This window comes from Ostrea edulis, chromosome 8 (assembly GCF_947568905.1).
Source record: "Ostrea edulis chromosome 8, xbOstEdul1.1, whole genome shotgun sequence".
NCBI lineage: Eukaryota > Metazoa > Mollusca > Bivalvia > Ostreida > Ostreidae > Ostrea > Ostrea edulis.
Genome location: NC_079171.1, coordinates 31,359,867 through 31,374,614, shown reverse-complemented (window position 1 = coordinate 31,374,614; position 14,748 = coordinate 31,359,867). Strand labels below are relative to the sequence as shown.

Here is a 14,748-nt window from a genome sequence, read left to right as displayed (position 1 = left end):
ATGTTCAAACTGATTTGGCACTCCGTAGTTCCCCCCCAATAGCCCCTTGAAAAGTAAATATGATGAATGTTGAAACTAATTGACTAACAAGTAATAAGGGGCCCATTGGTCACATCGCTCACTTGAGCCACCTTGTCTCATATTGAAAGATTTTTCCTATATATTCGCATGTAAAACTTTGATCCCTATTGTGGCCCCAACCTACTCCCGGGGGGCAATGTTTTTACAAAATTGAATCTGCACTGTGTCATGAAGCTTTCATGTAAACTTTTCTGGCCAGTGATTTTTCAAAAGAGTTTTAATGATTTTCAATGTATACATTTGTATGTAAAATTTTGATCCTCTACTGTGCTCCCCCCCCCCCCCCCCCAAGGACCATGATTAATTAGTGCAAATGTAAACTTCTTTAGCCCAATGGTTCTTACGGAGAAAATTAAAAAATATATATATTTATTAGTTATGTAAATCTTTGATCTCCTCGTGTCGCCATGATTTTGACAAACTTGAATCTGCACTATGTCAGGAAGCTTTCATGTAAATTTCAGCTCTTCTGGTCCAGTGGTTCTTGAGAAGATTTTTAAATGACCCCATCCTATTTTTGCTTTTTTGTGATTATCTCCCCTTTGAAGGGGGCATGGCCCTTCGTTTGAACAAACTTGAAAGCCCTTCACCCAAGGATGCTTTTGGCCAAATCTGGTTATTATTGTCCCAGTGGTTCTGGAGAAGAAGTCGAAAATGTAAAAAGTTTACAGACTGACAGACGACAGACAACAGGCGATCCGAAAAGCTCACTTCAGGTGAGCTAAAAACATGAGTATAAATTTAACACTCTGTATACCTTTTCTACTGTTTATTCACAAATGAAAAAGTACATTACAACTATTACTACACTGTAGTAAATGGTCATTAAGATTAATATTATTATGTGTTTTAAACAGTCACTTGTCTAAAGTTGTCTTTTCTTTTTCCACTGAAGTGTAATCAATGTTAGATGTAGGGCAGAAACTTACAGGAGCTTTTATCACCCTCCCCCCAACTACCTGAATTTAGATTTTTATCCCGCATCTATCTTTTGATCTCACATGTGTCCTGTCTGTGCTTTCAAAAGACATCACATTGATTAAGGTTTCTCGCTAGAATGTGACATCATGTGTCTTTGTAATGTACCGGTCCACTTGAAAGCCTTCTCACAGACATCACACTTATAAGGTTTCTCATTAGAATGTGTCCTCATGTGTGACTGTAAATGTCCTGAGCAACTGAACGCCTTCCCGCACACATTGCACTGATAAGGTTTATCGCCAGTGTGTATCCTCAGGTGCTTTTTCAATGTTCCTGTCTGACGGAACGCCTTCCCGCAGACATCGCATTCATGAGGTTTATCATCCGTATGTGTCCTCATGTGTATCTGAAGTGATCCTGTCTGATGAAACGCCTTCCCACAGACATCGCATTTATGAGGTTTATCATCAGTATGTGTCCTCATGTGTGTTTGTAGTGATCTTGTTTCACTGAATGCCTTCCCACAGACATCGCGTTCGTAATTATAACATTTCTCATCAGTATGTCTCCTCATGTGCGTCTTTAATGCTCCAGCATGACTGAATGCTTTCCCACAGACACCACATTCATAAGGTTTATCACTGCTGTGTGTCCTCATGTGTGTCCGTAATGTTCCTGCCTGACGGAACGCCTTCCCACAGACATCACATGTATAAGGTTTCTCACCAGTATGTGTCCTCACGTGCTTTTTCAAGGTCCCTTTCTCAATAAATGCCTTCCCACAGACATCACATTCATAAGGTTTCTCACCAGAGTGTGTCCTCATGTGTATCTGTAATGCCCTAGTCCGACTGAATGCCTTCTCGCAAACATCACACTTATGCGGTTTATCATGTGTTCTCACATGTTTCTGAAAGATCCGTGCCTCAATAAATTCCTTCCCACAAACATCACATTTGTAAGGTTTATCACCAGTATGTATCCTCATGTGTGTCTGTAAGTGTCCTGTCTGACTGAACGCCTTCCCATAGACATCATATTGATAAAGATTTTCGCCTGTATGCATGGTATGTATGCTCAGATTTTTCTGTAAATCGTTTTCTGGATAGGCAGTCATGGCACAACTCTGTAAATCTTCAGTCATGCAGACAGAATCCACAGACTCATTACGTCCATATTCTTCCTCATTTACACTAGTTCTTAAATGTGTAGGTGAAAAAGTAAAAACTAAAACTTCATGGTTCCCTTCTGATGGAATCGATGTACTTCTCTCAGTTAGAAGATCTTCTTCCACTGGTTGGGTAAATGAAAACATAGGTATTTGATGAAGATCATCTTCATTGGAATGTTTAGTTCCATTCAAAGTGAATCCTGTGTGGTTGTCCGGATCTTCTTCAGCATTATATGGATCTTCTACAGTGTGGCTGTCTGGATCTTCAGCATTATATGGATCTCCAGCAGTGTTGTTGTCCGGATTTTCTTCAGCATTATATGGATCTCCAGCAGTGTGGTTGTCCAGATCTTCTTCAGCATTATATGGATCTCCTAGAGTACTGTTGTTGGTAAGCATGTCTCTGCAGTCTCTGGTATTGACAACTAGATATGAATGTGATTCGTCTCTTTCAATGGGTTGATGGGATTTCTGCAACATAAGAGTACATACTTCCATACATTAGTCTGTTTTGGAGAGCATTGTGAAGTTGATGTCAAACAACATGGTGGCCATGCAATCAATATCACACAATTCAAAATATTTGCATTCACTGAATCGTTTCTCTAATATTTCTTTTGAAATTGAAATTGCTTTCATCAGGCAATAAAATACATGTTTGTTGCAAACTAGTTCTATATCCAGTTTTCTAGTACCACCTGTCTGCAAAATCATTACCAAATATGGAGTGTCATCAAGGTCAAAGGGTGTATTGGCTGTTCCATTTAAGGTAAGGTTTTGCAACAACAGGAAGATTACTCTTGATGGAACCTGATCCTTCTCGTTTAGTGGGTTGGTGGGATTTCTGCAATATAAGAGTACATACTAAAAAAACCCACAATGGCAATGCTAATGTTGACTTTATCACAAGAAATAAATGAGTGATATAGTTTAAGATAGCTCCCTACACCCAGAAATAGTTTCACAAATCAGTACGAATTGATTTTATTATAAAAGATATGACGATATACTAGATATTAAGTATATATATGCCAAAAAGGCAAAAAATATACAAATTTGGATAAAAACATGATTTTCAAAACAATTATTTTAACACATTTGAATAAAAGACTCCGGGGGATTTGAACTTGAGATCTGCGGTTCACCATCCCAATGCTTTAACCACTGAGCTACGATGACAGACAATCAATAATTTCACAAAACATTTAAATCGCCATCTTGTGATGTGGTGTCAAACAGAGTTTAAGCTTTAGTATAGTGAGCTACCTTAAATAGTGAAACTTTAGTAGTGACTAAAATATTTTGCTGAATTTTCTAAACAACATGAACAAACATTCACGTAAATGTCAACTTTTCTGGACCAGCTAGTGGTTCTTGAGAAGAAGATTTTTAAAGATTTTCCCTAAATACATGTATGCAAAACTTTGATCCCCTATTGTGGCCCCATCCTACCCAGGGATCATGATTTTCACATACCTGAATCTGGACTATGTCAGGAATCTTTCATGTAAATTTGTACTTTTATAGCTCAGAGGTTCTTGAGATTTTAAAATAAAAAAAGATTTAATTCACCGATATGATTGTATATAAAATTACCTAGAGTTGATGATAGTGACTAAAACACCATTAAAACACAAATATCTGCAGTTTCTGGAGCAACATTTCTTGATAATGATTGATTGATTGTTATCTTGTTTAACGTCTCGCTTGAGAATTTTTCACTCATATGGAGACTTCACCAAGACCAGCGAAGGGTTTCAAATTTAGGCCCATGCACGGCGCTTACGGCCATTGAACAGTGAGGGTTCTTTAGCGTGCCACACCTACGTGACACGGGATATATCTGTTTATAAGGTCATCTCCGAGGACCCGTGACATTCACACCTAATGCCGAGCGTTTGGCGATCGAACGTACTGTCACAACCCGTTTTAACGACTTAGGTCTGTCGTGGCTGGGATTTGAACCCCGGCCTTCCACATGCGGTACGAACGCTCTAACCTCTAGGCCACCGCGGCAGATAATTTCTTGATAAATAATCACTAATTACATTACTCTTTTTCATGTGTATAGGGATTCAGGACTTTAAATAATTGATGACCCGATGGTCTAGCGCCAGTGAATGTTGGATTTGTATAGGTAAGTGCTTTTTAAAAAGCATGTGCCCATATGGCTAATTCATTAGAAATACTTATATCAAAATTCCTCAGCGATCAGGTTTGTAAATATTAAAAGTTTGTGCATCCAGGTTTTTTTTATCACATGCAAAACAATTTTCTTAATTTCACTTTTGTTACATTGTACTATTAAGTATCTCCCAACAAAATGTAGATATAGATTCATGAATGTTCCCGAGAACAAGTTTTCTTAAGCAAAGCAAAAAATCGGCAATCCTCGGATGATTCCTCTACACTTAACATAAGCCACAGGAGGAGTTCCGAACAAGAGGTACTGTGAGCAATGCTCACTAAGAATACCCCCCGCTTACCCCAATCTCCCAAAGGGTGTTGGTAATAGGTATAAACTACCTCTTTTCTGAGTGTAAAAAACAAATGGCATGACAAACCGAACCATATTGCTACTTCGATGTCCAGTGCACTTGACCTTTGACCTTTTGACCCCAAAATCGATAGGGAACATCTTCATCCCATGGGTAGTCCATATGTATGATATGGTGACTGTAGGTGGAAAGGATAACGCTTTAGAGCCTGGAAACCATATTGCTACTTCGATGTCCAGTGCACTTGACCTTTGACCTTTTAACCCCAAAATCAATAGGGAACATCTTCATCCCATGGGTAGTCCATATGTATGATATGGTGATGGTAGGTGAAAAGGATAATGCTTTAGAGCCCGGAAACCATTGCGTCTACAGACGGACGGACAGACAGACGGACAACCCGATTCCAGTATACCCCCCCCCCCCCACAACTTGTTGCGGGGGGTATAATTAGTATATTATCTTTAGTATGGATCATTGTGACGTTTTCGTATACGAGTCATTATCAAAATCCGCCAAAATTTGTGTCCCAAGCACAAAAATCAATTTTGAAAAGTGAATTTTCCTAAACTTTCATATGAAATTAGTAATGTATTATGAGTTTTAAGTCTGCAAGTAAAAAAAAATATGTTGCAGCCAATTACTTAGGCTGACAACTACCCTTAGAACTTGCAAATACATTGACATTTTGATGTCCCAAGCCATGAAACGGACAAATTGGAGTGTTATAGTGTATTTTAAGCTGCAGATTTCAATTTTTTTTTATATATCATCATTTATTATATGTATGTGTGAATTCCTAAAATCTTGTGAGTGTTAATAATTTGACACGTGTTGTTCTGAAATTATCTGTAAAGTGTTGTCCCCCAGATTTGTGTCTTTCCTGTTACAGAAACAGAAATGCAAGGAATAGAAATATGATACATGATCCAAATGGTATTTCAAAACTTTCCCTGCCCCAAGTGGTGTTTTCACTGTACCATGCTACATACAAAATGTGGTTCTGAATGTAAATAAAGGAGAAAAAGTCCCAAGTAGAGAGTACATTGTAGGAGTAGAAAATGTACGAGTCTTTCCTGTTACATTGAAAATAATGCTAATCCACAAAAAAAATTTCATTTGCACTGAAAAGTAGCTTGTTAAGTTTATTTCAAAATTTCAGAATTATAATTTAGTAAAGAGATTTAATTAGGGAAAATAAATTAGTTTCACATGAGAATTGTCTCTCCTGTTACTTTCTCTCCTGTTACATCACCTTTTGTAACAGGAGGGACAAGATTTTGTAACAGGAAGGATAAAATTAAATTTTCTTCTATCTGAAAGGAGTAAATATTATTTTCAATTATTGAATGCAGACTTATTAGAATCTCCATCTAAAGACAATTGTGATTTGGAACTTTTACCATTTTCTGACTTAAAAATCATTCGAGAATAAAGCATTGCTGAATAATATTTTGTAACAGGAAGGACGGGAGTTTGTAACAGGAGGGATGCACATTAAAATTGTTTCTGCATCTTAAAGTAAATATTGGTTTGAATGATTAAATGCATGCCTATTCAAATCCTCACTAAAAGACATGTATGATTTAGAGTTTAAAAAAAAAGAATTGGTCAGAACATGATTTAAAAATTCAAAAATAGGAAGGACAGATTCCGGCAACAGGACAGACATACTTTGTATTTTAGTTTAAGGACAAAATCCTATTTGAACTAATGAAATATATGCTCATTTGATATTTACTCGTTAAGTAACAAAAAACATACAATCCTGATTTTTTTCCATAGAAAATATAATTATTGGTTAAATTTGTAATGGATGGACAGGGTTGTGTAACTGGGACAGAGAACATAAAACTTTAACACTCACAGTATACATTATTTGAATAGAATGAAATAATTAATTTCTGGTTTTCCTTCAAAATGCATCTAGTATGATATTAAACCTCTTGAATATTTGGCAACATGCTAACATGCAATACCAAAATGTGGCAGCATGAACAGGACAATTGTCACAGAACATATGTATCTAAACATTTGCAGTTTGTTGCAAAAGAGAGAATTAAGACAATCATGGAAACAAAAGTTCTTGCATCACTAAGTTGATACACAGTCATTCTTAATTCCACTATTTTAAAATTATCCAAATTTTGCAATCCTATTATGTGAGATCAGATGATATGCATCACTTTATTTTGACAAGAAACTTAATTACTTCAGAAAGTGACATGTTATAGCTATAATTACGGAGTTTGATCAGTTAAAAAAAAAGACATTCTTACGTACCTTATAATAAACAATGAGACTTGGAGTGGTATAAAAGTTTATAACCATAGTTTATCCGTCATCAATATAGGAAGGACCTAGAGAATACTTGATTGCTTTGTATTGCTTTTCTCTCTTCAGTTTTGCTAAAACACCAATCAACATTCCTAATATCATTAGATTGAAATTAAATGTTACCGTATACAATGTAAATATATTAAATTTGAACAACTGAGAGTGCCATCATATTTGTCATGTTTTAATATACATGTATGGACAGGAGAATTATCCCTGTTGTTGTGAAATGGTCATAATTTACTGAACCTTGTTTATCCCATTGTCATCTTTTAGTGCTAACTGATTATGTCTCTCCTGTAACATTCATTTAAGTAGATCAAATGATGGTTTGATCGTTTTTTTATATATGTATTGTATTTTGCTAAGAAACATTTCAGAAACATTCCAAATGTTCGTTATTCTGACATATCTTAAAAATGTGACTTTAATGCATAAAAGTTCATTCAGTCAAACTGTCCATCCTGTAACAAAAAGAAAATCTTCGATTTCTTTAATTTTCTTCGTAATTTGAAAATACAATGGTGCAGAATTATCAACAAAACTATTTTGAAAAGTGTGGATTCTTATGTTTAAATAAAAATAATTCTAACAAGTGTGAATTTTCCTTTCTTAATTAGTACCAAAAATGTCTCTACTGTTACAATTTTCTTCCCTCCTGTTATATTTCTTTAATATAGAAAAAAGTTGAGCTTCTGTCTCATAATTTTAATTCAAACATTTCTGTATTTAATTATTCATGTTTTCCATGATACATCTGTAATAGATATAAACAAGAAAATTTATTGATAGATTATAGATTTATGAAAAGTCACTGATTTGTCTGTCCTGTTACGATGACTGTCTTTCCTGTTATAAGCAGGTCTCTCCTGTTACAGGTACGTAACACAATCACTAAAATTTCTTTCATTTAATATCATTTTGTGCACCAAAGTCTTTTGAAATATTTCCAAGTTGTTAATATCTACTATAAAGAGTTTTTCAAAACTGTTTTGCAATAATTTAATAAGTTAATCATTTTAATAATGTACAGATTATCTTGCTGCTTAGAAATTGTCACATTTTGCAATGTTCATGGGTATAAATTGTTGTCATTGGTTGTTGTGAGAAGTGTTTTTAAATTTATTTTTATGGAAGACCTTTCCAGCATCATGTCAATGCAGTTTGCAATTAGTTTCCATAATGATTTTGATTTTTTAATTGGCATTTTAAAATTTGTAACAGGAAGGACATATTATGATGAGTGGTGTCTTTTATAGATCATCATATTCCAAAATTATGCTGTTTCTTGATCGGAGTTGTATCTTCTTAGGTTCATTATTATGTGTTTTATTTCATCCAACTTAAAAAATAAGATTTCAGAAACTTAAAAATTGTCATTTTTCAGAAGGTTAAATGTCTGCCGATTTTGATAATGACTCATTATACACCGGCTCTCAACAAGATTCGACGTATGTACACAAACAACGGGATGATGCAGATTGAACAAGAGGTACTGTGAGCAATAGCTCACTAAGAATACCCCCCGCTTACCCCAATCTCCCAAAGGGTGTTGGTAATAGGTAAAACTTCAGTATTATGATCCAAAAGGTATCTAGGAACACAGCATCTCCATGCGATGAAGAAAGCCGTTAAAGAATTTAAATGGAAACCATATTGCTACTTTGATGTCCAGTGCGCGTGACCTTTGACCTTTTGACCCCAAAATCGATAGGGAACATCTTCATCCCATGGGTAGTCCATATGTATGATATAGTGACTGTAGGTGGAAAGGATAACACTTTAGAGCCCGGAAACCATATTGCTACTTCGATGTCCAGTGTGCTTGACCTTTGACCTTTTGACCCAAAAATCGATAGGGAACATCTTCATCCCATGGGTAGTCCATATATATGATATGGTGACGGTAGGTGGAAAGGATAATGTTTTAGAGCCCGGAAACCATTGCATCTACAGACGGACGGACAGACAGACGGACAACCCGATTCCAGTATACCCCCCCCCCCCCCCCACAACTTGTTGCGGGGGGTATAAAAATGTTAGGTAAAAGTTCAATTTTGCTAGTTGGAAAATAATCCACTAGCTAACAGTTGCTAGTAGTGAAAAAAGTTAATTTCGATCCCTGTTATTCTGAAGTTTTCCGACAAAAAAAAAAAAAAAATCTAAAATCGGAGAGGGTTACATTATTGCAGCTAGGCTATACAATGCATTCAGACAAATTTACAAATCTAGGACGCTGAGGAGTCTGCTCCCACTGCACTAGCAGGAATTGACCAGCACATTAACAGTGTCTTAACAACAAGCAGGGCCGGCACATCACAGACCTAGAGTAGTAATAAGGCCACTGATAAAATGTGTTGTGTTTCCGCTAACCCTACCAACCCTAAATTATAGCCCCAACCCTAGAATTTTTTTCTCGCTATTTTGAGAAAAAAAATTGTCATTTTCCCGGAAAAAATATAATACCAGTTCTTGGTTTTCTTTTTAGTTACACATTGAGATGAAGTCATTCAAACGCTTTAACAATGTACAAAATTGCATGGTATTGTGTCAAGCGTTTAAACAACATTGATAATTTTTGTAACTAACAGCATGGCATGATGGTTGACCTAGTACCTCCATGCGTGCCTCACGCAACGGTGATAAAAATTGAAGTTAATAGACGGTCGAGAGACTTTGCCAAGTGTCATGTTTACATAGACGCCTTTTTTTTTGTTAGAATTGCCAACTCCTATGGTGTTTTTAGACGGTGGCTATTTATAGTCACTGTCTAATGCTGTCCCTTTAGCGAGCATTGTTGTATATACATGGGGACCCTATAGTTTTATATGGAGGTCATGAAGCAGAGTGACAGATATCTATGTATATATAGTGTACTTAAATGTCCAGTCTGTCAAATTTGTATGCACATCCATGGTTTCTGCTGCAGTTCTAACTGAAAACACTATGAAAAAGGCCACAAATAAAGCAGTGAATGCATCCAAGTCGTTGATGGCTGGTGAGATGGCTGGGGAAAAAAATCTGCAGACTTTTTTTAAAATAAAAATTTATGTCCGGTAAAAAGTTTTAGCAGGAAGAGAGTTGGATCCCGGCCATTAGGATAAGTGGGATCTTCCCAGACTGTCTTCCTACCCTTGTTCCATTTAGATTGTGAAAATATATTCAGAAATGTATTAATAAACTTAAAATATGTTAATCATGCTGATATTTTGGTGGCGATTTAATTTTTTTTTCAAAACCATCACATTATTTTCCTGTCAAACATATCCAATAGTAGTATTCCAATCTAAACCAATCTAAAGGTAGAAACAATATATCTGCATGGTACTTGTATAGCATGGTGGCATAAAGGAGTTAACTTTTGTGTTTTATGCTAGATATGTTTCATTGAAAAAATATTGTTTCTTATTTATAAAACATCTGGTAATAATCCTCAGCCAATAACAGACCCTGCATGCAATTTAAACAAAATTTTATTTTGAAAGTATAAAATTCAATAGAACATTTAACTTTGAAAAAATAAAAAAAAATAAAAAAAATTTATTTCCTACCTACCTACCCTATTTTTTTCTGGAACGTTAGCGGAAACTCAACAATTTTTGTCTTTGGCCTAAGCAGGTTTTATACCAACAGATTTATACCAAGCGAAGCTTCGACGGACCAAAGGTCCCTCTGCGAAGCAAGGCTCTAAAGGTAACACGTGCGTAAAAGAAACAAGAGGCCCATGGGCCACATCGCTCACCTGAGTCACCTTGGCCCATATCTGAAGACTTTCCATATATATTTGCATGTAAAACCTTAGTCCTTATTATGGCCCAAACTACCCTTTGCAAACTTGAATCTACACTATGTCAGAAAGCTTTCATGTAAATGTCAACTTCTTTGGCCCAATGGTTCTTGAGAAGAAGATTTTTAAAGCTTTTTCCTATATTTGTATGTAAAACTTTGACACCCCCCCCCCCACTTGTGGCCCCATCCTACCCCCCGGGGGCCATGATTTGAACAAACTTGAATCTGCACTATGTCAGAAAGTTTTCTTGTAAATATCAGCTTTTCTGAGTCAGTGGTTATTGAGAAAAAGATTTTAACTATATATTTGTATGTAAAACTTTGATCCCCCCTTGTGGCCCCATCCTACCCCTGGGGGCCATGATTTGAACAAACTTGAATCTGCACTATGTCAGAAAGTTTTCATGTAAAAATCAGCTTTTCTGGCTCAGTAGTTCTTGAGAAGAAGATTTTTCCGATATATTTGTATGTAAAACTTTGATCCCCCTTGTGGCCCCGGGCATCCAACCCCCGGAGCCCATGATTTGAACAAACTTGAATCTGCATTATGTCAGGAAGCTTTCATGTAAATCTCAGCTTTTCTGGCTAAGTGGTTCTTGAGAAGAAGATTTTTAAAGTTTTTCCCTATATATTTGTGTGTAAAACTTTGATTCCCCCTTGTGGCCCCATCCTACCACCGGGGGTCATGATTTGAACAAACTTGAATCTGCAATATGTCAGGAAGCTTTCAGGTAAATTTCAGCTCTTCTGGCCCAGTGGTTCTTGAGAAGAAGATTTTTAAATGACCCCACCCTATTTTTGCATTTTTGTGATTATCTCCCCTTTGAAAGGGACATGGCCCTTCATTTGAACAAACTTGAAAGCCCTTCACCCAAGGATGCTTTTGGCCATGTTTGGTTGAAATTGGCCCAGTGGTTCTGGAGAAGAAGTCGAAAATGTGAAGTTTAACAGACAGACAGACAAAAAGCGATCTGAAAAAATAACTTGAACCTTCGGTCCAGGTGAGTTAAAAGGAATAGATATAATATTCATATACACAGGGCTCTAAATTAGCAAGAAATACTCGCAAAATGCGAGTACATTTGAAAAATAGTGAGTAAAAATAACAGGGCTTGAAACTAACTTTTTATGTCACCAGTCCAGCTGGACTGATGGGTTATAATTTCAACCAGTCAGCAGAAAAATTTATCAGTACACCAGAGTTTTTCAGAAATAAATAAACATATTTTGTTCATGTTATCAAAATAAAATGGAATTTAACTTGATATGCCTCAAACAATATTGCAACACTTATGTGAGATTTATATTTACGAATCTGGTTCATCTGATCTGATATCTACAGAGGAATCTCAAATGTGTGTTTAAGATTCCATAAGTATGTTTTCCAAAATATCGTTTTAGAAAATTGACCAGTCCCATCGGACTGACTAAAACAAATGTCAGTAAGTCCGCCACACTTTTAACCAGTCACAGACTGACGGGCATATGTAAATTTCGAGCCCTGAATAGTGGACACTCAAAAATCTTAGCGAGTGGTGATTTACAAACTATGAACGTATCGTATCCGTTTTATACGGTGATGCGCTATTCGCTTTTCTTAAACTTGCACTCCGAATCATACAAACGCCTATATGAATGACTGATTTCCACAACCGTTTCTATCCGGATTTTTCTTTCACGATTTCTTAAGAAACTCAAGTCAAACAAATGTTTTAAAGGTCGGACATCACATTATCACCGATTATGATGAAAAATATAGATATGTGCCACGAGTCCTGTTCACCTATACGGGTGATTAAATTGAATTCCAAGTATGAGGTTTTTGTTATTCATTTATGTGAAAAAAAATCGAAGTCTATGTTTTACCAAGTCTTCTGGTAGTTATTTTTATCAGAATCATGAGAATGTCCGATCTAAATTAATTTATTGTTATATTGAGGTTGGGTTGTAGTGATGACAAGAGTGCACCAGTGTTCGAAATTAACCATAGACCGAGTCTATGTCAAATGACATCGGTCTATGCCAATTGCAATTGGGATAGACCAAATTGTCTATGCCTATTTTCTAGATTTAAAGCAAAAGAGTTATCCCAAAAGTCGATGTCTGATAAATGTTATGAGGAAAGGAGGACATTATTATGGAAATGGAAAGAAAATATGCTTTCTAAGTATACATTAAAAGTAAATAATGTTCAGGGTTCGAAATTACCTCATGTCCGTAAGTCTGAGACTAGTAAAAAACGTGTCGGACTAGTAAATTCTCTATAGCACCAGTCCGTACGGACTAGTGAATCCGAAAATCAATCTTGAATTGGTCAAGATTTTAGGAAGATTGTCCGAGTCTCTTAGATGTTTGAACCTATGGTCGATTACCTGCATGGTTAAGTGTTTGCATGACTATGACATCCTGATCTTCCAAACACATGGAGTGCATTCGAGACCGTCGTTCTTCGAACGGGCACAAATACCTGCCGATTCCGAACACAGAGTATGGATCACTAGAACGGGTTCAAGAACTGCAAATAGTGTGGTCTAAGAACATGCACATTTGTGCACATATGTTCTCATCATTCGTGACTCTAACACAGGAGTTCGTAACACTATACCTCATGGCTTGGTCAATCGAGTGAATTTTATTGAATTTATTGATAAAATTTTAAACTCCTGTGACTCTAAGAACTAAGCATGAAAACAACAGGAACGTCGATCTCGAACGCACTTATGTAGTTTAGACGTTTATAAAAGGATTAACTTGGAGGTTACTGTATGCTTCTATAGATCTTGAATGCAAAATAAAGTATGGTGGTCTTTTTCTTCTGTAGGTGTCAGAAACTGAATTTCTTGCAACTGTGATGTGTTTGGTTTAATTAATACTATTTTAAAAAATGAAGATCATTTAATATGATATTAATATGACGGACTAGTGAAATGCTTTGCGGACTAGTGAACATCAATAGTGACTAGTCCGTACGGACTAGTGCTTGAAAAAGTTAATTTCGAACCCTGATGTTTTAAAATTTGTGTTATTTTTTTTCAATGTTGCGGTCTATGCCAATTCGATGAGGTCTACATCATCTTGTTTTGACATAGACCAGTGGTCTATACCAAGTTCTGAACCAATTTCAAACTGTTTACAGTACAGTGGAAGAAATGTTTTGATTCTAAATTGTATTTGTTTACTAGATAATCGCTATATTTTATGCATAGTACAATACTAAATTATCAAAAAATAATTCAACCTGTAAAATCAACAAAAACAAGAAAACAACAACAACAAAAAACCCAAAACCAACAAAAAACACTACCTACCTACCTACCCTTAAAAATTTTGAAGTGAAAGTGGAAACCAACATATATATTTTTTGGCCCAAGACAATGTTACGTACAGCAGCGATAGAGCAGCACTCTGACTCTATGAATTGTAGAGTTTTGCCACAAAGGCCTGTGACCCAGAGTTCACAGTGAGTGTGAACTCTAGGTCCATCTAAACTGCCGTGTGTATTAAATTTAGAAATCTATACATCATATTCAGTTTAAATACATATAGAGCTACACCAGCTGAGATTAATCAAGCTAAGAAACACGGATTCAAGCGGTAAATTTACCTGTTTTGTAGTTCCTTTTTATGAACAAAACGCGTCGCACACAACGAACTTTCAGAATGTCGATCCCGATCATAATCAATACAGTTATACAAGCTTCGTACCATATTAAATACGTGTTATACCATATACGTCCTTCAAAAATACCTTTTGTTTTAAAAATTAATTCAAAAGTCAATATTGCTTTAATCATTATGAAATCATTAGAGCAAAAGTGGATAGATATCCAAAAAACCGCGGTTATCCATAGAAACAGACATGCAGATATATATTCTAATACAAGATTTCACTGAATCAGAGCAGATAAATGTAACTACTTTTTGTGTGAATAATATTGAAGATGAATACCA

At 35.9% G+C, this 14,748-nt stretch overlaps 1 protein-coding gene across 3 annotated transcripts; it reads right to left on the bottom strand.

The window, feature by feature from the left end:
- Positions 1-835: 835 nt before the first annotated feature.
- On the bottom strand, positions 836-14,459 carry LOC125662749 (zinc finger protein OZF-like). Of its 3 annotated transcripts, none has more exons than XM_048895087.2 (3): positions 14,402-14,453; positions 2,891-3,017; positions 836-2,644 (listed from the first exon to the last, which is right to left on the bottom strand). In XM_048895087.2, the coding sequence occupies exon 3, from the start codon at positions 2,570-2,572 to the stop codon at positions 1,121-1,123; it is 1,452 nt and encodes a 483-aa protein (XP_048751044.1). In that variant the 5' UTR covers positions 2,573-2,644; positions 2,891-3,017; positions 14,402-14,453; the 3' UTR covers positions 836-1,120. The 3 variants fall into 3 exon arrangements, with proteins under 3 accessions (XP_048751044.1, XP_048751043.1, XP_056003323.1); XM_048895086.2 differs by lacking the exon at positions 14,402-14,453 and adding an exon at positions 6,955-7,123; XM_056147348.1 differs by having other exon boundaries at positions 836-3,017; positions 14,402-14,459.
- Positions 14,460-14,748: the final 289 nt, after the last annotated feature.